Consider the following 22,138-nt stretch of genomic DNA (forward strand, 5'->3'; position numbering starts at 1 on the left):
ACCCCTAAACTGGCATTAGGGATGGGGCTGCAACCTAAGAGGGAGCTGGAGGATTTTTGTGGTTGGTTTTGCGTGTGTGTGCGTTTCCCACCCCAACATTAGCACCGTCCACAGTCTTCTGGTCGCTGAGAATATTTATTCAAAAAACAGGGATTGAAAAAAACTGTACAGAGAGTGTCTGCTGCTGAGAACGGGGCCCTCGTCCCCCACCCCCACCCCCTGCCCAGACCATGTCACCCCCTTCCCCTCCCCCAAACTCCAAACTCCAAGACAGAGCCCTTGCTTTGGGGGTATAAATCCCTGACAAAGTCCAGCTAGTCCTTTTCCAGTCGAAAGGGTTATCAGTGAAAGCAGCCGGAAAATGCAGGGGTGCGGAGGGGGGAGCGGGAGGGGAGCAGAGAGAAGTTTGTTCCCCCTCAGCCCACCCCCTCAAGCCCTCCTCCTCCTCCTCCTCCCTGATTCCCCACCAGGGCAACCGAACCAGAAGCCCCCGGGGGGAACTGTTGATCTTCTAGCTTATTCGCTTGCCCTAGGAAGGCGATTGGAAAGTGATCGGAAGGTGATCGGAAGCTCTAGGACTCGCTGGCAACTCAGGCTATTGATCTATATAGCCCAGGAGAGTTGGTGGGTCTCCCAAGTGACCTTCCTGCCCAGAAACCCTGGGCTGGAAACCAACTCCCTTTCTCTGAGAGGACAAACTCTAGAAAGCCCGGGGGGCCTGGGGTAAAAGTAGGGGGGATGCATCCATGCGTCTGGCATTCGGGGGGGGGGGCGCTTGGGATGTCCCCCATGTAGACCTCCCCTGCCCCCACCCCACACACACACCAAAGTGGAGTTTCCTTGGGAGCAGGCAGGATACATTGGCAGCTCCTGCCTGGGGAGGGGGAGGGCGGCGGGGAGGGGTGGGGGTGAGGTGGGGGGTCCTGCCTGTCCCCCACCCCCCCCTTCATCGTCTGTGCCTCAGCCGGCCTCAGTAGGGGGAGAATTTCTGCCGCTCAGCTTTCTTGCTCCCATTGGCTGCTGCCATCTTGGCCGTGTAAGCCGCCAAGCCCGGCGGTGGCCCCGGGGAAGCAGGTGGTAGAGCCAAGAAGGGTACGGGTTTGAGACCGATGAAGTTGGAGAGGGAGATATAGGGTGTGCCCAGTAAGCCCGGGGGAGCCGTGGGCAGGGCGGTCAAGGGTGGTGAGAAGGGTGTGGGCAGGTCTGTGGGGGCTGAGCCCGGTGTACCCCCAGAGGTAGACTTGGCCGTCTCTAGACTGGAGAGAGGAATACAGAGGGGGAGAGGAAGGGGAAAGCGAGGGTGAGATGAGGTAGCCAGACGAAGGACCTAGTGCTGCTGTGTTTGGGGGGGGCGAGGGGAAGTGGAAGGGCGAGGAGGGGAGACCAGACAGGTGAATCTAGCAGTAGGGGGGAAGAAACAGGGGTTCGGGAAAACAAACGAACAAAAATCAGGAAAAAGAGCCAGCAATGGGCCTGGTGCTGGTGGCTCACGCCTGTCACCCTAGCTACTCAGGAGGCTGAGATCGGAGGATGGTGGTTCAAAGCCAGCCCGGGCAGGAAAGTCTGTGAGACTCTGATCTCCAACGAACCACCAGAAAACAGGAAGTGGTGCTGTGGCTCAAGTGGTAGCGTGTTTGCCTTGAGCTGAAGAGCTGAGGGACAGCGCCCAGGCCCAGAGTTTAAGCCCCATGACTGACAAAAAAAAAAAAAGAGAGAGAGAAAGGAAGGAAGGAAGGAAAGAAGGAAGAAAGGAAGGAAGGAGGGAGGGGGGAAGGGAGGGAGGGAGGGAAGAAAGGGAGAGAGGGAAGGAAGGAAGGAAGGGAGGGAGGGAGGAAGAAAGGAAGGAAGGAAGGGGAAAAAAAAAAGAGAGCCAGGCGCCAGTGGCTCACGCCTGTCATCCTAGCTGAGATTAGGCCAGGTACTAGTGAATCAGGCTTAGATAATCCTCAGCTACTCAGGAGGCTGAGATCTGAGGATCACAGTTTGAAGCCAGCCCAGGCACGAAAATCCATGAGACTCTTTACCTCCAATGAACCACCAATAAAAAAAAAAAAAAAAGCTGAAGGACAGTGTCCAGTCCCTGAGTTCAAACCTCAGTACTGGCACTGGTATGCTGGCGCGCGCACACACACACACACACACACACACACACACACACAGAGGCAGCAATGGGCAGGGGGGACGAGCAATGGACGCAGAGGAGGAAGCTGGGTAGAATGTCACAGCAGGACAGTAGGAGGGGCTTAGGGGAAGCAGAGGACCAATCCAGAGAGAAAGGAGGTGGGCCCTCCCCTCCTGCAGCCACTCCCTGCTCACCAGGCAGTGATGAGGTACTGGGCCAGGGCAATGGAGACCGGGGAGCCGGTGATGGTCACGTGTCGCTCCCCAGCACCCTCTGCTTGGTTCCCGATCTTGATATGCGCCCCTGACATCTGCCTGATCTCGCTGATCTTGCTACCTTGGCGTCCGATCACGCAGCCGATCAGCTGGAGGGAAGGCGGCGTTCAACACTTGGATATAAGGCCCATCTTCCCACCCCTCCACCCCCAATACCCTGGGTCCCCCTATCCACCCTTCCTACCACCCCATCTTCCCAGGCTCACGTCATTGGGAACCAAGAATTCCTGGGAGCTGGTCTGTGCACCAGGATCCAGTCCTGAGGTGAAGAGAGACTTGAATGAGGTGTGTGGGGTGGGGGAGTGTCTAGGTCTGTCTGTTCAAGGGGGGGCTGTCCAGAGCCACGCCCATCATCCCAGCTACTCAGGAGGCTGAGATCTGAGCATCACAGTTCAAAACCAGCCTGGGACAGGAAAACCTATATATAAGATTCTCTTATCTCCAATGAACCAACAAAAACTAAACAAAAACAAGCCGGAAGTGTGGCGCTGTGGCTCGAGTGGTAGAGTGCTAGCCTTGAGGGAAAGAATAAAAAAAGCTCAGGGACAGAGCCCTAAGGCCTTGAGTTCAAGCCCCAGGGCTGGCATACCTAAAATAACTAAGAAGGAAGGCTGCCCAACCTCCTCCTGCCGGAAGTAAACTTACCTGGCACCACACTGGGTGAGGCGAAGGGGACTGCGTGGCCTGAGAGCTGCTGGAGCTTAGTGACCTGGGGGGTCAGAGGTCAGAGGTCAAGCGGTAGAAAAGGTCAGAGGTCAGGCAGTTCAAGAAGAGAAGCCTTGGGTTGGTAGAGCAGGGGTCGACTCACCTCAGCAGGGGTCACTGCTCCATATTGACCCTGGACAGAGAAGCCCTGTAGGGACAATAGCGGGGAAGAAGCCCGAGAGGAGTTGGGGGGTCACTGTGGCAGGTTGGGACACATCACCCAAGGTCACGCCTGGCCTCATCCCCTAATTTTTGTTTTGGTCGGCCGTGGGGCTTGAACTCTGGGCCTGGGCGCTGTCCCTGAGCTCTTCAGCTCAAGGCGAGCGCTCTACCCCTTGAGCCACAGCGCCACTTCCGGTTTTCTGGTAGTTCATTAGAGTTAAGAGTCTCACGGACTTTCCTGCCCGGGGTTGGCTTTGAACCCTGATCCTCAGATCTCAGCCTCCTGAGTAGCTAGGATGACAGGCATGAGCCACGGGCGCCCGGCTCCTCCCACCATCCCCATCCTTCCTGCTAGCCCCCTCCAATCATGCTTCCTTGCTCTCCCCTTGGGTCATTTCCCTCACCTGGTTGGCAGAGAGGAGGACAGAACCTAGGGAGAGGCTGGGGTGATAGGGGATGGTGGCTCCTTTGGGTGGGGACTGAAAGACACAAAGTACCCACTCAGCTTCTATTACCACACACACACACACACACACACACACACACACACACACACACACACACACGAACCCAATAGCCTTAAAGCCCCCCCCCACCAATGCCCTGGAGTTCAGAATCCACCTCTGCAACACTCCCCTACCCCCACCCCAATGTCACTGGCATCAACAGGACTAGGGGGCTCCCCTCTCCCCCCTCCTCTGACCTTCCCCAGGGCATCACCTCCAGGATAACAGCACAGATCTGGCGCACACACAGGATGATGGCGTCCGGCACCCCAGACACGGTGACCGCACGCTCTGTGGAATTAGGGAGCAGGTCCCCTGCCACCTGCACCTGGGCTCCCGTGGTCTACGAAGAGAAAAAAAAAATCAACAGCTACAGCTGAGCATGGTAGTGCACACCTATGATCCCCGCACTAGGGAGGAGGCTGGACAGGAGAAGTGAGAGTTTCAGGCCAGGTGAAGGCTGTAAGAGTGGCAGGAAGAGAGAAAAAAAAAGAAGAGGAGAGGGAAGGAAGAGAGGGAGAGAGGAAAGAAGCAGAGAGAGAGAGGAGAAAGGAAATACAGAGATAGAAAAATATACATGAGACAGAAAAGAGAGACAGAGGAGAAAGGTAATACAGAGGGATAGAAATAGAAATGAGAGACAGAGAGAGAGACATACAGAGAGGAGAAAAGAAATACAGAGAAGCAGAAAGATAAATATAAGAGAAAGGAGAGAGCTAGATTGGAGAAAGGAAATACAGAGATAGATAGATAGATAGGGCCATGGCTCACGCCTGTCATCCTAGCTACTCAGGAGGCTGAGATCTGAGGATCGTGGTTCAAAGCCAACCCAGGCAGGAAAGTCCTTGAGACATTTATCTCCAATAAACCACCAGAAAAGCAGAAGTGGCGCTGTGGCTCAAGTGGTAGAGCACTAGCCTTGAGCTGAAGAGCTGAGGGACAGCACCCAGGTCCAGAGTTCAAGACCCATGACCAACCAAAAACAGAAAGAGAGAGAGAGAGAGAGAGAGGAAGAAGAAGAAGTCAGAGGGGCAGAGGGGCAGTGGGGAAGGAGAGGGAGAGAAGGAAAAAAACAAAAAACAAAGCCAAGGCCAAAGCAAAGTGACTCCTTCTGGCAACTCTAATGGTCTAAAAGCAGCAGGACTGGCAGGCTTGGAGCTCCACCCTGGAGTTCAAAGCCACAAGCCCAGTTTCCCCTCTTACCACTAGGCAGTGCCCCTTGCTCCTCACCTCCCGGATCTCTTTGATCTTAGTGCCAGCCTTCCCGATCAGTGAGCCACACTGGCTGGCAGGGATAACAAGGCGTAGGGTCACAGGAGGCCTAGAGACATTGCCACCGTTTGTAGGAGCAGCACAAAGGTCCTGTGGCAGGAAGATGGGGCGAGGGGGGGGTTTGGCTATGCACGCTTCTTCGTTAACTCTCTTCTCAAGTGCCACACCTGTCATTCATCCTGGTTACTCGGGACACTTGGGATCTGAGGATCATGGTTCAAAGCCAGCCCCGGAGTAAGGAACATCCAGAAGCCTCTGATCTCCAATGAGCTATGGCTCAAAGTGGTAGAGCACTAGCCTTGAGCAAAAAGAGCTCAAGGACAGCACCTAAGTCCTGAGCTTAAGCCCCATGACTGACCAATAGAAACAAAAAGGAGTGGGGGGGCCATACTGGCCAGGGTTGGACGCCCCCTCCTACCCACAGCCATTCTATGCAGCTGGAGTTCTTCCCAGACAACCTCCCATAGGCTTCCTCAGGCCCAGGCCTGCCCACAGACCTCATCCAACTTGAATGCGATCATAGAGACGGCGTGGAAGACAGCAGCTGTGGAGCCGGTGATGGTGGTGATGCGTTCTGGGCACGACCCCTCGGAGATGGTGATCCGGGCACTGCTCTGTGGATAGAGAATGAGCCGCAGGGCAGCAGGGCCGCCTTCCCCTACCTCGATTGCCAGCAAGCCCACCGGCCTTCCCGACTGGCCCAGGGAGGGGATGCGGTAGTGGGGAGCTCCTTCTGCACACCCCCATCCACACAGCCTGGGGCTCCCTCCCTTCCCACCCTCTCTGCCCCAGCCTCACCTGCTCCCGGATTCGTTTGACAGTCTCTCCCTTCTGTGGGATGGATACGAAACAAACAACGGGCTCTTTTAGCTTCCATGGCTAATGACCTCTGAACCCTGGCTTCACCCACAAGCACCTTACCTTCCCAATGATGCTGCCCACTTCCTGCAAACAAGACCAAGGGTGGAGTCAGATGGGGCCCAGCCCCTTCCCTTCACTCAGGCAGGGACTCTTGTAGGAAGCCTGAGCCTTGGCCTGTCACGGAGGCCCCGCCCATGCACCTGCCAGACCACGCCCCCTCATACATACCAGGCCACTCACCATGCCAGGCCCCGCCCACTGCTCTGCCCAACCACGCCCCTCACCATGCCAGGCCACGCCCACTGCTCTGCTAGTCACGTCCCCTCATATATGCCAGGCAACTCACCATGCCAGGCCACGCCCCCCGCTCTGCCTAACCACGCCTCTCACATGCCAGGCCACGCCTACCACTCTGCCCAACCACGCCACCATGGCTCATCACGTCCCCCCCCTCTGCCTAACCACACCCCTCACCATGCCAGGCCACGCCCACTGCTCTGCTAGTCACGTCCCCTCATACATACCAGGCCACTCACCCTGCCAGGCCACGCCCACCGCTCTGCCCAACCACGCCCCTCACCCTGCCCGGCCACGCCCACCGCCCTGCCCGACCACGCCCCCTCACCTTGCCATGCATCAGCATCCTCAGCGTGAGGGTGATGCTGAGCTCCGGCTCCTCCTCCAGCCCCGCATCTGAGCCACTCATCGTGTCGGGCGGGGCTGGGGCCGCAGTGGCCTAGGAGTGTGTCCACGCTGTGACCTGCTCGACTCTGGCAAGGGACGGGAGAAAACACACCCAGTGTATTAGCACACGTCTCCTTAGCTGGGATCATCCTCCATGGCTCCTGGAACCTATGCCGGCCCCAGGTTATCCCCATCGGTAATAAAAGGGATAACAAAATCCTACCCCATTCCCCCCCCAAAAAAGTTATGTGAATTAAAATGAGACACATTGAAATCAGGCACTGGAGGCTCACGCCTGTCATCCTAGCCACTTAGGAGGCTGAGATCTGAGGATCGCCGGTTCAAAGACAGCCCCAGGTAGTAAAGTCAGTAAGACTCTTCTGTCCAATTAACCATCCAAGTGGAGCTGTGGCTCAAGTGGTTCAGCACCAGCTTTGAATGGGAAAAAGCTAAAGGACAGTAACCCGGCCCTGAGTTCAAGTCTCAGGACCAGCACACATGCATGTAGCATGCACACACACACACACACACACACACACACACACACACACACACACACACATACACAAGTACTCAGCCATTCTGAATTACCATCCCTTCTTCATCACAAATATCTATGTATCCAGAAAGACTGAGGATATAGCTCAGTTCGGTGGTACCATACTTGCCTAGTATATGCAAAGTCCTAGGTTTGAACCCCAGCACAAGAAGAAGGTAGAAGCTAGGCACCGGTGGCTCATGCCCGTCATCCTAGCTACTCAAGAGGCTGAGATCTGGGGATCATCGGATCAAAGCCAGCCCAGGGCAGGACAGTTCTTAAGACTCTTATCTCCAGTGAATCACCAGAAGACTGGAAGTGGCACTGTGGCTACAAAGGGGCAGAGTGCTAGCCTTGAGCAAAAGCAGCTCAGGGGCAGTACCCAGGCCCTGAGTTCAAGCCCCAGGACTGGCAAAGGTTGGGGGGGGGGGGGAGGATCTTTCTTTCACCTGCTGCCTGGTAAAAGCTTGACAATCCCCAGAAGAGGCTCCCTGTAACCAGCCAGCATTCAATACTGGACTCGGGGTTCAACATGGGGGAAAGGTCAAGAATCTACCCAGTGTTGGTTCCCTCTACCCCAACACAGGAAAGAGGAAAGAAGCTTCCAAGACTAGCTACACTCTCTACCCAAACAAAGTCACTTAAGCTTGTGGGTCTCAAGTCCTGGGTGGTGGGCGAGAGATCGATTTGGTGGGCTGAAGGAATGGCAGGGCCATGAATGCTGAAGGGAGTCGGAGCCTGAGATTAGCTTCTAGGATTAGCTGGCTAACAACCCTCCCCACCCAACCCTTTTATACACCCCTTAATCCCAAACCTTAATCCTTCTCAGAAATCCTCCTCCACCAGGTTTTCAGCCTGGATGGAGCTGGGCTAGAAGACCATAATTCAAGAAGGACAGGGTGTGGGACTAATCAGGGAGGGGCGGGGGTTGGGGGCAACTGTGGGCCTAGACTAAGTTCCAGCTCTACAGACTCCTTCTGCCAGAGACAGATGTGGTTTCAAATGCTTCAGTGCTTGCATTTGGGGCACTTTAGAGGCCTCTGGTCACATTTTTCCTCAGCCCCCCCTCAGCTTTCTTTGACATCTTGCTAACCAGCTTGGGAGAGGAAAGGGGGCTCCCTGGCCTGGCTTGATTTTAATTTGGGTGCCAGTCCTTTGGGACTTGAACTCAGGGACTGGACACTGTCCCTGAGCTGTGTGTGTATGTGTCTGTCAGTTGTGGGGCTTGAACTCGGGGGGCCTGGGCACTTCCCCTCAGCTCTTCAGCTCAAGGCAAGTGCTCTACCACTTGAGCCACCGTGCCACTTCCGGTCTTCTGATGGCTCATTGGAGATAAGAGTCTCACAGACTTTCCTGCCCAGAGCTGGCTTTGAACCACAATCCTCAGATTGCATTAGGATAACAGGAGTGAGCCACCGGCCCCCATCTGTCCTTGAGCTATACCTCCACTTCTGACTTTTCTTTCCCCCTGATCCTCAGATCTCAGCCTCCCAAGTAGCCAAGGATTACAGGTGTGACTCACAGGGCTCTGGGCTTGCCTGGCATTTTTATAGAAGTCTTCGTATGTCATGGAGGTGACAGCCCTTCCCTCCCCCCACACCATGCCATTTTCCCCCAGCAACCTGCTCCTCCTTTGATTTGAGTTCTACCATAGGCATCTGCCAAAGGGTGGAGGCCAGCAGTAGATTTCAGAGCCTGTGGCTCTGGGTATCCCGGCCAAACTCATGCTGGCTGCCCTTGCTAGACATTTTTCTGGCTGCCTGCACTTCCCCCAGCAAAGCATTTGGTGATGACGTGTTTGGTTGTGTCCCTGTGGACAGCCAGCCCCAGAGCACCTTAGAGCAGCGGGAGCCAGCTTTGTCACTTTCTCCTTGTGTCCCCAGGGCTCTCGGTTCACAGCAAGGCCACCGTGAACACCGCTCAGACATAGAAGGGGGAAAAAAAATCTTAATATCTACACACAATCCATCATCTGATCAAGGTCACAGACAGCCCTGCTTGCTAGTGCAGGCCAAGAGCAAACTCCCATCTGTGTCTCCTTTTTTTGGGGGTGTTGGGGATGGGGGGAGTCAGGAAGGGGAGAAAGAGATGGGTCCTAGGGCTTGAACTCAGGGCCTGGGTGCTGTCCTTGAGCTTTTATCCTCAAGGCTAGTGTTCTACCACTTGAGCCACAATTCCACTTTCTGGCTTTGGGAAGGGTTCGTCGGAGGTGAGTCTTATGGATTTTTCCTGCCTAGGCTGGCTTCGAACCATGATCCTCCCGAGTAGCTAGGATGACAGGCATGAGCCAGTGGTGGTGCCCTAGCTCTGTACCACCTTTGGACATGCTTCAGTGTGGATCTATTTGTCTCTTTGTCTTTTGGCTGCCCTGGGAGACCCTTTGCCTGGTGAACAGATGGAACAGCAGCTTATCCAGAGCTAGACCCTTAAGCTCCCAGATTTTTTGGGGTGTGTGTGTGGGGGGGTCGTCCAGGGACGCCTAGAAGGCAAAAAGTCACCAGCGGGAAATGCGATCGCCCCCACACCCGCAGTGCCCCCTCTACCCACATACCACCTCATTTATTCTGTGGTACCAGGAGAAATGGGGAGCCGATCGGAACTGGAGTTCTTGCAGAGGAAAAAAGTAGACCCCCCCCACCCCCAATTGCGCTTCATCCCTACCAGGCCTTCTTCCGCCCTGAGCCTTGCTGTGATCCACCTGGGGCGAGCGAACGAGGAGCCCCGAGGCTCTGCCAGGCCACATTGTGCCACACTGACCTCCAGCTCACCTCTGAGGGTGCCTGGCACCCTCCCCTTCCTCCTCCCCCCCCCCCGCCCCCCAGCTCCGGTCAGCAGGCTTTCCCTGGCAGGGCATAACCAGCTCAAACCAAGGTCCCTAACCTCAGCCCGCCCTTCCCGCTTGTTCTCCAAGACCCCTTCCCCAGACCCAGTACCCACTTTCTTTCTGTGGCTGGCTTCTTGCCACTCAGGCTGGAAAGTGGGGGGGGGGGGGGAGAAATGACAGCTGTGTAAGCAATAGAGGCTAGAGAGTCTACCCTCTTCCTGCCCCTCCCCCCCAGCTGTCTCTCTCTCTCTCTCTCTCTCTCTCTCTCTCCTGACAGCTGCCCAATCAAAGAGGGGGGGCTTAGCCAGATTTCCCCTCCCCCCCCCACTACACACACATACAGGGATCAAGTGTCCAACCCTGGCTTTGTTCTGGAGTAAGAACAATCCTGGGAGGGGGGAGGGGGAGGGGAGAAGGGGGGAGGAGGGGAGGGCTCTTGGGAGCCAGCAACTCAAGTAGACTGGTTCACCCCCTCCCCCCCGGGGATGCCCTGTTCTCTTGGCCCAGTGTCTGGACCAGTCAGAGCTCTCCGCACACCTACCTGAATTCAGAAGAGAGGGGAGATACAGGCTCCTCCCACGTCACCCCTACCTGATATCATAACCCCCCCCCCCACACACACAGAGTGATCCCAGCCTTCTGTACCTGATGGGCTGGACCACACCCAATGAGGCTAGTTTAAGAGCCACAGGCCAGGCACAGGGTGTGGCAGGAGGGTAGGGGTGAGAGATGGGGGGGGTAGGGGGGGGACTTGGCATTGAAGGCTGCCTAGGCGTCTGCCCATCCTCTACTCTGATGCCGCTAGTCTGGCCTCCACCAAAACAAAAACAAAAACAGAGCCCAGCATCTTCTGGCCCAAGGCCTGGCCTCTTGGGCTTTTAGCCTCTCAGAATGACCGATCAGACCTAGTTTGGGGGTGGAAGGGGGGCACTGGGAAGTAGCTCAGGGTCTACTTCTCCTCTAGCTTCCGGCTTCTTGATTCCCATTCCATTTCGTGAAAGTGCCAGAAGAACAAACTGGCAACATGGGAGTATCATTAACCAGCACCGCCCCCCCCAAAAAAAAGAGTCTTCATTGCCAAGGGAAATCAAGGCAGGCCCAGGCCTCAACTGGACTCTAGGAAGAAGACCACAGCCTCACTCCCTGAGGGTCACTCCAACTGGGAAAAATCACTGGCTTCCATTCTCCATGCCGAAGACTTGCATGTTCACGCCACTGCTGCTCCACAACCATCTTGAGGCTCCCCAGTGCCCCCCAAGAATAGAAAGAGGAAAGCCTGAGCTCCATGAACAGGCATTCCCTTACCCAGCTCCTGTCAGCTTTTCTTGTCTTCCCTTTTACGCCCGTTTTCCTCCCTGACCACGCCGTGCACGCCAGGCCTAGCTCTTCCAAAACCTCTTAGGTCTTCACCAGCTCACCCCTGCTTGAAATGCATGCCTAAATCCACCTTCTCTGTGAAGCCCTCCAGAAGCTTCCAGAGTCAGATGTAAAGCCCTCTTAGGCCTCTGTGTCACCCCTCTACCCCCACCGCCACCAAAAAGATGACTACTCAAAAGTCACAAGATTCCCAATAGGGACCTTTGGAGTCTGTCTTTCTGCTACACAGAGGAGAAATCTGAGACAGGCCCAGGTTCTTTCTGTGCACAAGGAGAAGTTAGGGTACCTAGTAGTCCCTGGGGGGAGAGGTGTTAAGAGATCCTTTAGGCACAGAATCCTGGGGCTCGCACACACCCCTTCACAGGGGCAGATAAGATCTTTCCAGATCCTCCACATCACAGCCCATTTGCATTCTTCCTCCCAAGCCTAGGGGCATTACTGCTATGAGTTTCTAGGGGACCACAGTGGGATGCTTCTCCCGGCATCTGATAAAGGCTTTCAAAGAGTTGGGGTAGGGTTAGCCTATCATCACTTGAAAAGCTTCCACCGATCGAGATGGGGGAAATGTGAGCCGGAGTTGAAGAGACTTAAGTGAAATGATTCTCAATGCCCAGGAGGCCAGGGACAAGCCGGGAGAAACCTCTCCCTCTCCCTCTATCTGCACCAGCCCGACCAGACTCTCTCCTTAAGAGCTGAGCACCGAGTTCTGCTGATGGAGGCTGGGGGAGGGAGGCAGTCACCAGAGGAGGGAAAGTGGAGAGAGTCCCGGGTCTGGGCATTCAGGGTGGGGCAGGCCAGGCTTCACTGCAGCCTCTGGGCCTGCCAGGGTGTGTGGGCCGCCTGCTCCCAGCCCCCCACCCCCGAGTGTCCTAATAGAACAATCCCCTTGTGTTTGGACAGCCCGAGACTGAATGCTGATGAAGGCTGGAGGGGGGGGGGGGGGAAAGGCTGGGGATGGGGGCGGTTTGGAAGTTGATGATGGTGGTGATGGGAAGGGGGGGGGGGGGAGAATGTTCCAGGACTTGGGAGAGATCAGATCTTCCACTAGAGAAGACAATAAGGCTCCAGGAGCTGGACCTGAGACCATAAAGTTGACCCACAGGGGAAAGCAGAAGGCCAGAACTCAGCTTCTCGGGGTCTCACCACAGCTTTGTGAGAGTAGGGGAGGGGGAGAGAGGTGGTGGAGGGGAGGGGAAGGAGAGTCACATGTTCTGTGGGTCCAGCAAGAGGTTGATCATGGGGGAGGGGAGCTTGATGGAGGAATCCAGTCTCCCCCCCCAACACACACACATCCTGAGGGAAGAGGCAAGCAGCTCTGAGTGCATCCATCCCTACGGATGACCATTTCTCTGGGTGCCAGGGTGGGGTGGGGCCTTGGGTGCCACAGGTCTCAAGATGGCAGTGTGGGGGAGGGGAAGGGAGGGCCTGGGATAGGAAGGTGGGTATCTCCCTTTCTCTTCTGCACGAGGCCCAGGCAAAGCTCCCCCTTCTCCACCCTAAGACCCCCCCCCCCAGGCCCACCCCCTGCCTTCCACCACCCCCAGTGCGGAAGCTAGATCACGGCTGGGGAGGTAAAGAAATCACAGGGCAGGAAGGGGTCGGTTGGGTTTGCCTCTATCTCCCATCTTTCCCCTTTTATTACCCCCTGGCTGGCCTAGCTGGAGGTCTGAGTCTGTGTCTGGCTCTCTTGGGAAGGACTGCAGGGTTGGGGGGGGGGAACAGATGGAAAAAAGGGGTGTGTGTATGTAAGAGAGAAAGAGAGCAAGCGTGCGCCAGGGGGTGCAGAAAGGAAGATGGGAACCACAACCTGCTTGTGTGTGTGTGTGTGTATATGGAGGGGAAGGGGGTGCAAATCTGGTACCCTAGAGACCCAGGACCAACCCCCCCACCCCACCCCCACCTCCTCAGCTCCTCTAGCCAAAATCCAGTGGTTTCCCCACCTACCCCCCAACTTCTCCCACACCTGTGCAGGCCTTGGAGGGATGGGACAAGGACCCCCCCCATCAGTCTCCTCGGACCCCTCTACCACCATCATCATCATCACCCCCATCCTCATCTCCACCTCTTGAGAAAGGGGGGGGAACCCCTGCACGCAGGCCCGGCCTCCCCGCGCCCCCCTTCCTCTGCCTCCTGAGTCCCCCCCACCCCATCCCCCCCAAACTTCCCAGCCTCCCCCCCACCCCCGCCCCGGCCCCCAGGCTCCCCCGCACCCTACCTCTCCGGGGCTGTCCTGCGGCGGCGGCGGGGCCGCTCAGAGCCACATTGTCCCCCGGAGAGGCGGCCGCTCACAACTGCGGGTGACATCAGCTGCGAACAATGAGGGGTTTGACAGGCGCGGCGCGCGGAGGAGCCCGGGCCCGGCCCGGAGCCCGGCTCCGCGCCCCCCCACCCCGCCCGCCCGCGGCCCCCTCCCCCCCCACCCGCCTCCTCCCCTCCTCCCTTCCCCGGATCCGATTACAGCGCGCGGCCCGGCCCGCCCCGGACGCCCCAGTGCCGCAGCCGCGCGTGCGCGCGCGCCCCGCCCCGCCCCGCCCGTCCTCCCCCCCCCCCCGCCCCGCCCCTCAATCGCCTCACCGCGCGTGCGCGCGCGCCCCGCCCCGCCCGTCCTCTCCCCTCACTGCGCGTGCGCGCGCGCCCCGCCCCGCCCGTCCTCTCCCCCGCCCCTCAATCGCCTCACTGCGCGTGCGCGCGCGCCCCGCCCGTTTCCCTCTCCCCTCACTGCGCGTGCGCGCACCCCGCCCCGCCCCGTTCTCTACCCCCGCCCCTCTCTCCTCCCCGCGCGTGCGCGCGCACCCCCCCCCCCCCCGCGCCTGCGGCTTCCGGGAGGGGAGGGCTGCGGCGACCCCTCCGGCCCCCGCCCGGCCCTGCACACCTTCCCACCTGCACATCTCACCCCCCACCTTCTCTGTCTTTCAGGATTGGGGGATGAGGTCCGGATCTTCCCCCCCTCCCCCCCTCCCCTCCCCTGTTCAGCTTCTGATCCCCCCACACACACCCCATCTCAGCCCAGCCGCCCTGGCTGCCAGGCTGGGTTCGAATCCCGGGCCCCCTGGGCCTTTGCTGCTGCTGCACCCGAACTCCCCCCCCCTGCACCCCATCCCACCCTCCCTCCCTCCCTCCCTCCCCGCGCCCATGTCAGCTCCTGACCTCGGGCCCTGCTGCCCCCCCTGCTGCCCCCCACCCCTGCTGCCCCCCCACCCCTGCTGCCCCCCCCACCCCTGCTGCCCCCCACCCCTGCTGCCCCCCCACCCCTGCTGCCCCCCCCCACCCCTGAGGCCCCCCACCCCTGCTGCCCCCCCACCCCTGCTGCCTCCCACCCCTGAGGCCCCCCACCCCTGAGGCCCCTCACCCCTGCTGCCCCCCACCCCTGCTGCCCCCCCACCCCTGCTGCCCCCCACCCCTGCTGCCCCCCACCCCTGCCCCCCACCCCTGCTGCCCCCCACCCCTGCTGCCTCCCACCCCTGAGGCCCCGCACCCCTGCGGCCCCCCCCACCCCTGCTGCCTCCCACCCCTGCTGCCCCCCCACCCCTGCTGCCCCCCACCCCTGCTGCCCCCCACCCCTGCGGCCCCCCACCCCTGCTGCCCCCCACCCCTGCTGCCCCCCCACCCCTGCTGCCCCCCCCTGCTGCCCCCCACCCCTGCGGCCCCCCCCTGCTGCCCCCCACCCCTGCTGCCCCCCACCCCTGCTGCCCCCCACCCCTGAGGCCCCCCACCCCTGCTGCCCCGCCTCATCTCAGCTCCAGTGCTGACCCCGGGCCCCTGCTACCCTACCCCCCGCCCCGCCTCATCTCAGCCCCGCCTGGGTCCCAGTGCCGGCCCTGACCCCCCCCCACCTCCCCAGTCCTGAGCTGGGGGTAGGGGTCCCTGCGTGCCCCAGGAACTGGGGTTCTCCTGACCAAGCTGGAGTGAGGAAAGCGGGGAGGCCTGAGGGCCCTGCTGGCACCCCCGCTCCGCTTGATGAGTCCATACACACACACCCCAAAAAAAGAAGAAAGACGTCTACCTCCAGAATTCCTTTTGGGGAGCTAAGGTCGCTATAGGGATGGGGCACCGCCAGGCCAGGCCTCCACGGGGAAGGGATGAGGGGGAGGAGGGGCGGGGAGCTGAGCTGTTTCCAAGTCCTCTGCCCCTCCTCCCCCCTTTTCCCCCCTCTGTAATCGGCTCAGCCTGGTCTCCCTGACCTCCCCTTCCCCCCTCCCCCTGCCCTCCCCCCCCTTCTTCCAGCTGAGTCTCTTGGCACCTGAGCCTCTGTGTGTGGGGGTGGGAGGGGAACCCAATCTCTCTTTTCCCTCCATCTGGCCTGGTGGACAAAGGGCAGTTGGAGGAGGGGAGGGGGGGGAACCATCTGGTCCTGCCAGGGTGGGGGAGGGGCCTGCGTGGCAGGCAGTCCCCAAGGGGCAGGGGGTGGGGAGGGGAGGGAAGAAGAGAGGAGAGGGGAGGGGCTCAGGACACAGCCACAGTTGGGGGGGGAGGGTGGCTTCACTTTATTTCCACTGGTTTCCATAATCTGTTAATGTACACACACACACACACACACACACACATCCCTTCCATCACAACCACCACCAAAATCAAACCTCAGTAGGAAACAGGTTTATCTGAGAAAGATCCAAGACTTGGTAACCTAAGGGAAATAGGGGTACCCCCCCCCCCCACACTCTACCCCCAGGAAGAGGAAAAGCGGAGATCTGAGAGGCAGAGGTGTGTGTGTTTAGAGGTTGTTGGTCCTTCTCTTTAGGGCTGAGACCTGTTGCAACCTATGGGTGGGTGGGGCCTTGGTTGGCCACGCCCCCCAGTCTGACAAGGTAGAGGGTCTTCTCTGTCAGGGCCTGATTCCAGGAGATTTCCCCATTCCTCCCCCCCCCCAACCTTCCTGGAAGGCTGGCTTATACAAATGAGGCAAGCCCTTCTGTAAGGTACAGAGGATATACCTGTGTACCTCCCCAGGTGAGGGATGGGTTCCCCCAAATATATACACGGAGCTTGTGTTTATCTATGGTCTATGTAAGACAGGAAGGCAGGGCAGAGAAGGAGAAAGCCAAGCAAGAAAGTGAATGGGAAAAGCAATTCCTGAATTACCCTCCACCAGATGACTTCCTTGAGTTCCTGAGTATTGGTTTTGTTTCTTTTTTCCACTTGATTTTTTTTTTTTACCTCCTTTAGTCTCTGCAAGAGAAAGAAGCACCCAAAGACTAAGAACCCAGAGAGACACAGACAGATGCACCTGCTGCATGGACATGATTGAGCCAGAAGTAAAGGAATGAGAGAGAGAGAGAGAGAGAGAGAGAGCCCAAGACAGTCTGCCAGCCCACCCCATCAGCAGGTCTGAGTCTCAAGCTAGTCCCTGCAGGAAATCCAGCAGCCCTTGATGCCACTGTTCAGGTTTGTCCAGGTAGCAGGGGTGCCCTGCTCCCTCCATCACCAACACCCTGTGGTTAGGCAGCTGCTTCAGGTTTTCAAAGCTGCTGGATCCCATCGGGTCCTGATCACCATATACAATCAGAGTCGGTGTCTAAGAGAAGGGAAAAGAAGGAAGATTCAGCAGGGATCCAACCTCTTCAAGGCCGAGACAAGCCTTGGGGGGGGGGCGCACCCTAGCACACAGCTGGACACAGGGGCTTGTGGCACAGTAGTTTGCTAAGTGAACCAAAAAGCTGGGGGCGGGTGTGGGGGGGTCAGTTCCCCCCAATAAAGTCACCCCCTTGGTTTCCCTGCCCCAAGATGTGAATGATGAAGACTCGGAGATCAAACCTTCCTTGCCACCGCGGCCGCCCTTCCCCTCCCCGCCCCCAAACGGGAACATCTCGGCTTTCCAACACAAGGTACCTTCACTCTGGCATAGTCAGCAGCGGTGATCTTGTCTGTGCAGATAGGAGCCACCGGCACATAGCCCCGGATCTGGGAGCCAGGGGTGGTGAGGAAGGGCAGAGAGTACATGCCACTTAAAGAGGGGCTAATAACAACGGACAGGCCCAGTTCCAAGGCATCCACCACAGCCATCAGAAAGCTGCCAGGGGCCAGCTCCCCAATAGGGGCGGGAGCCGTTGCTTCCTTAGAACGCCCCAGACCTGCAAGAATATATGGGTATGGGAGAGATGAAAACAGGAGTCATGAGTGGGAAAACATGGAGTCTCTTCCTCCAGGAAGCCCTTTTAGATTAACCTCTCTGTGCTCAGCTTTCTTTCTTTCGTGGGACTTGAACTCAGGGCCTGGGCACTGTCTTTGCATGTTTTCACTCCAGGCTAATTAATGCTCTACCAGTTTGAGTCACAAGTCTGTGAGACTCTTACCTCTACTGAACCACCAGAAAACTGGAAGTGGTGCTGTGGTTCAAGTGGTAGAGTGCTTGCCTTGAGCTGAAGAGCTGAGCCCAGGCCCAGAGTTCGAGACCCACACGTGAAAAAAAAAAAAGGTAATTAAAGAACCTGTCATTTAGGACTACTGTGAAAACAAAGTTAACTGCTTACAAAGGGACTTGGCCCTGAATTGGCACAGGGTGTTGATCCCAGAGGATTGTGGCCAAGTTGGGGAGGGGAAGGGGAGGTGTGGTTAGCAATCCAACTTCCTCCTTACCTTAAACAACAACCTTAGCTCCCAACCTTTGCCCTGAGGTCCAGCCCATCCCACTGTGGGAACCAATCAGGCTAGGAGGACAAGGCCTGTTCTTGAGGCCTGACATCGTACTAGCCCTGGTATGATTTGGCCCAGGAGGGGATCCAAGTCACCCCTTCCACACTGGATACCAAGGGCTTTGGGCCTGGAAGGGTTGGGTTATAGACAGACAGTCAGGGCCTATGCATGTGAGAAGCTGACTAGGAGCCACCCCCAAGGTGCCAGGAGACTGGAATCTCACCTCTCAGGCTTTCCAATAGATTGCCAATTGAATATGTTTTGGTCCAGTCAGCTGAGCAACCATTACTGCCTGCCATGTACTACCGTGTATATGGCATGTATCATGTAGGATGTGTATTACACAAATAATCTCACTCCAGCTTCCCCAGGGCCAACTCCAAATGTGAGTGTAGCACTTTCCATTGTAGATAAAGAAACGGTGGCCAGGGGACAGTGGCTCACACCTGTCATCCTAGCTACTCAGGAGGCTGAGATCTAGAGGATCATGGTTCAAAGCCAGCCCGGGCAAGGAAAGTTCATGAGACTCTGATCTCCAGTGAACCACCAGAAAACCAGAAGTGACTCTGTGGTTCAAAGTGGTAGAGGGCTAGTCTTGAGCAAAAAGCACCTCAGGGACAGAGTTCAAGACCCAGGACTGACAAACAAATAAATAAATAAATGAAACAGAGGCTCAGAGACACAAGAGCTACCTTCCATACCCCAACAGTAGGAAGCAGAGCTTGCTCCGTGCACTGGTGGCTCACGCCTGTCATCCTAGCTTCTCAGGAGGCTGAGATTGGAGGATTGAAACCCAAAGCCAGAAAAGTCTGAGAGATTTTTATCTTTGATTTGACCACCAAAAAAAAAACTCCCAAAAAACAAAAAACCCAAAATGTAGGTTTGGTTAAGTGGTAGAGCACCAGCCTTGAGGGGAAAATGGGATAGTATCCAAGCCCTGAGTTCAAGCTCCCATAACAGCACAAATAATAATAACAGAAAAACACTAATAATAATAGTAATAATAATAATAGCAAAGCCAGGTACCAGTGGCTCACACCTGTCATCCTAGCTACTCAGGAGATCTGAGGATCACAGTTCAAAGCCTGGGCAGGAAAGACCATGAGACTCTTCTCTCCAACAAAAACCATCAGAAAACCAGAAGTGGCACTGTGGCTCAAGTGGTAGAGTGCTCACCTTGAGCTGAAGAGCTGTGGGACAGCGCCCAGGCCCAGAGTTCAAGACCCACCACTGACAATAATAATAGCAATAATAAGCTGAACATTGTCCTACAGTGTCCTAGGCAGAGATCAGAGAAGCGCAAAGTTCTCTTGCAATAGTAGGCAGCCAACTCTGCAGCTCAGGGCCTACGCCTGGCTTGGTCCTCCCACTCTCCCAGCCGCCCGGCCCTGAGTCCCCAAACCCTGACCCAGAACCTGCCTTCGATGCACTTACCTGGCAGGTCAATCGCCACAGCCCGGTAGCCAGCCTCGGCCAGCTTGTGGAGAGTACCCAGGTTCTGCCAAGTCTCCGAGGAGAAACGAATACCATGCAATAGTAACACAGAGAAACGAGCAGCCTGTCCACTGCCCGGCCGGGCCTCTCGGTAAAACAGCGCCTGCTCCTGTACCTGGACGGTACCATCTCGCTGCTGTATGTGGGACATGCCTGCCGTAGCCTCAGTCCCTGATCGGAGAACCTGTAGTTCAAAGCCAGGCTGATGAGGGAAGGACCACGCTGAGTATATTGTTCTGATGGAACCAAGAGGCGGAGCCAGGAGGCCTCTAGGGACTGTCTTTAGACACCTGTACCATGCAGGTGTTCTACCCGACTCGGGCCGCTCAACTGAGTAACCTCCCCCTCAGCTTCCTCAATAGCACAGTCAGGGAAGGATATAATAGTGAGTTGGAGAAAAGTGAACTCAAGAGGTGGGTCTTCCCCCCTTCCAGCTGATTGGGCCCTGATCCTTTTCTAGAAAGGAGGCAATTCAATTGAATTAGTTCTGAGGCACTGGATAGGATTAAATGGGGCCACAAACACACAGGCCCACGCCTGTCATCCTAGCTATTCAGGAGGTTGAATCTGAGGATCACGGTTCACAGGTGGCAGCCCCAGGCAGGAAAGTCCATGAAACTCTTATCTCCAGGGAGCCACCAGAAAGCTGCAAGTGGCACTGTGGCTCAAGTGGTAGAGCGATCGCCTTGAGCTGAAGAGCTCAGGGACAGCGCCCAGGCCCAGAGTTCAAGCCCCACGACGGACAACAAACAAACCAACACCTCTGACACTATGCTTAGGATATAGTAAGTGCTCCATTGTGGACTGTAATGTCTGGCCTATGCTTTTTATGGACCTCATCTAGCCCAATCAGGCTGGTCCAGGGTGGGCGGGAGGAAGCCCAAGTGTAGGGTTTTAAAGGGCCCACCGTCCCAAAGGTGGAAATCCAAGCAAACAGCAGGGCAGGCCAAGACCTCTGGGGATTCCAGCCTGCAAGAACACAAGAAGAAGGACAGCTCCAAGGGAAGGAAAGGGAAGCCCAGGGGGAAGGCGAGAGTGGGTCCTGATTGGAGAGAGGAAGAGATGATCAGGGGGTGCAAGGTGGGTACCTGCGGAGCGCAGAAAAGCAGGCGAAAGGCCGGTGTGGATGGGGCAGGAAGGGCAAGGAAGGAAGAGGTTGGTCCAGGGGGTGGGGTAAGGGGTGGGACAGGGGAGCCATGCGCCCGCGTGCGCCATCTTGTGGCATCAAGCTGCTACTGCATGCATCCTCACCTCCAAACTTCTTAGAGCAGCCTCAGTGTCCCCAAGCCATGCTGTCTCACGTGAGCCAAGAGCAGGAACTCTCAGTGACCAGCTCCCTCTGCTACGTCGTGGTCCGTCCCCAACCTTGAGTAGAAGAGTTCTTCGGGATCTAGATGTTCTCTTTTTTGGGGGGCACCTGCTGTACTGTCGTCACCAATCAGGTTAAGAGTGCAAGGCTAGCCGGGGCACTGGTGGCTCACGCCTGTCATCCTAGCTACTCAGGAGGCTGAGATCTGAGGATCACGGTTCAAAGCCAGCCCAGGCAGGAAAGTCCACTCAGAAAACCAGAAGTGGCGCTGAGGTTCAGGTGGTAGAGCACTAGCCTTCAGGTGAAGAGCTGAGGGACAGCGCTCAGGCCCAGAGTTCAAGGCCAATGACCGACCAAAAAAAAAAAAAAAGTGCAAGGCTCAGTGTCTCGCACCTGTAATCCTATTCAGGAGGTTAAGAACTGAGGAGCATGGTTCGAAGTCAGCCCCAGCAGGATAAGCTGTGAGACTCTAACTTCTGATTCATCATCTAAAAGCTAGAAGTGGAACTGTGGCTCAAGTGGGTAGAGCAATAATAGCTTTGAGCACCAAAGCTCGGGGACAGCGCCCAGGTGCTAAGTTCAAACTCCAAGACTAGCACCAAATAAAAAAATATATAAAAGAGTACAAGGCTCAGCCAAAGTCTAGCCAAAGATGCTGAGCCTGTTTTTCTGCTGGTAGGGTAGGATTGCCAACTTCTGCAAAAGAGGTGAGCTGGGTGAGCTATTCACTGCTGAGCCTGGAGGTACAGCCCTGAGTCTAGACACACCAGAATTTGGTACCCACCTCAGTTCTGACTCTGTGTGTGTGTGTGTGTGTGTGTGTGTGTGTGTGTGTGTGACTGTAGAGTGTAGATACAACACTTAATATTTATCCTTCACACAGTTTCTGAGTCTTTTTTTGTTTTTTTTGGTTGGTCATGGGGCTTGAACTCAGGGCCTGGGCACTGTCCCTCAGCTCTTCAGCTCAAGGCGAGCGCTCTACCACTTGAGCCACAGTGCCACTTCTGGTTTTCTGGTCCTTTAGTGGAGATGAGAGGCTCATGGTCTTTCCTGCCCAGGCTGGTTTTGAACCGTGACCCTCAGATCTCAGCCTCCTGAGTAGCTAGGGTGACAGGTGTGAGCCACCTGTGCCCAGCTAAGTTCTGAGTCTTGGACGACTACCCTAAGTGCTGTGACGATCCAATGAGCTGAGAGTTTTCCTGTATTTCACAGAAAATAGGGGTCTGACGTCAGTGGCTCATACCTGTCACCCTAGCAACGCAGGAGGCTGAGATCTGAGGATCTCTGGTTTTTTTTTTTTTTTTTGGTCCAGTCATGGAGCCTGAACTCTGGGCCTGGGCGCTGTCCCTCAGCTCTTCAGCTCAAGGCTAGCGCTCTAC

The 22,138-nt window shown here is 56.8% G+C and overlaps 2 protein-coding genes across 3 annotated transcripts; both read right to left on the minus strand.

Annotated features, from left to right (window-relative positions):
- Window positions 1–228: 228 nt before the first annotated feature.
- On the minus strand, window positions 229–13,700 carry Pcbp4 (poly(rC) binding protein 4). Its single transcript, XM_042666044.1, has 13 exons — window positions 13,542–13,700; window positions 6,529–6,673; window positions 5,964–5,987; window positions 5,841–5,873; window positions 5,540–5,656; window positions 5,001–5,132; window positions 3,985–4,113; window positions 3,669–3,743; window positions 3,206–3,250; window positions 3,043–3,106; window positions 2,604–2,656; window positions 2,317–2,486; window positions 229–1,256 (listed from the first exon to the last, which is right to left on the minus strand). Exons 2-13 carry the CDS (start codon window positions 6,607–6,609, stop codon window positions 971–973), a joined length of 1,209 nt encoding a protein of 402 aa, XP_042521978.1. The 5' UTR covers window positions 6,610–6,673; window positions 13,542–13,700; the 3' UTR covers window positions 229–970.
- Window positions 13,701–15,786: 2,086 nt separating this feature from the next.
- Abhd14b (abhydrolase domain containing 14B) lies at window positions 15,787–20,626 on the minus strand. Of its 2 annotated transcripts, none has more exons than XM_042666086.1 (4): window positions 20,539–20,626; window positions 19,391–19,652; window positions 17,153–17,394; window positions 15,787–16,838 (listed from the first exon to the last, which is right to left on the minus strand). In XM_042666086.1, exons 2-4 carry the CDS (start codon window positions 19,599–19,601, stop codon window positions 16,659–16,661), a joined length of 633 nt encoding a protein of 210 aa, XP_042522020.1. In that variant the 5' UTR covers window positions 19,602–19,652; window positions 20,539–20,626; the 3' UTR covers window positions 15,787–16,658. The 2 variants fall into 2 exon arrangements, with proteins under 2 accessions (XP_042522020.1, XP_042522021.1); XM_042666087.1 differs by having other exon boundaries at window positions 19,391–19,634; window positions 20,539–20,613.
- Window positions 20,627–22,138: the final 1,512 nt, after the last annotated feature.

The sequence above is a fragment of the Dipodomys spectabilis genome, unplaced genomic scaffold (assembly GCF_019054845.1).
Source record: "Dipodomys spectabilis isolate Male_0828 unplaced genomic scaffold, ASM1905484v1 ptg000360l, whole genome shotgun sequence".
NCBI classification, from domain to species: Eukaryota; Metazoa; Chordata; class Mammalia; order Rodentia; family Heteromyidae; genus Dipodomys; species Dipodomys spectabilis.

Bases quoted from the DNA above. Each gene is read 5' to 3' on its own strand.
- Pcbp4 (XM_042666044.1), bottom strand. From the start codon at position 6,609: ATGAGTGGCTCAGATGCGGGGCTGGAGGAGGAGCCGGAGCTCAGCATC. The intron at 5,874-5,963 runs GTAAGGTGCTTG...TCCATCCCACAG, and splicing joins TGGGCAGCATCATTGGGAAG to AAGGGAGAGACTGTCAAACG. The intron at 2,487-2,603 runs GTGAGCCTGGGA...CCTTCCCTCCAG, and splicing joins AATTCTTGGTTCCCAATGAC to CTGATCGGCTGCGTGATCGG.
- Abhd14b (XM_042666086.1), bottom strand. From the start codon at position 19,601: ATGTCCCACATACAGCAGCGAGATGGTACCGTCCAGGTACAGGAGCAG. The intron at 17,395-19,390 runs GTAAGTGCATCG...ATATTCTTGCAG, and splicing joins TGTGGCGATTGACCTGCCAG to GTCTGGGGCGTTCTAAGGAA. The intron at 16,839-17,152 runs GTACCTTGTGTT...CCCTTCTCTTAG, and splicing joins CTGACTATGCCAGAGTGAAG to ACACCGACTCTGATTGTATA.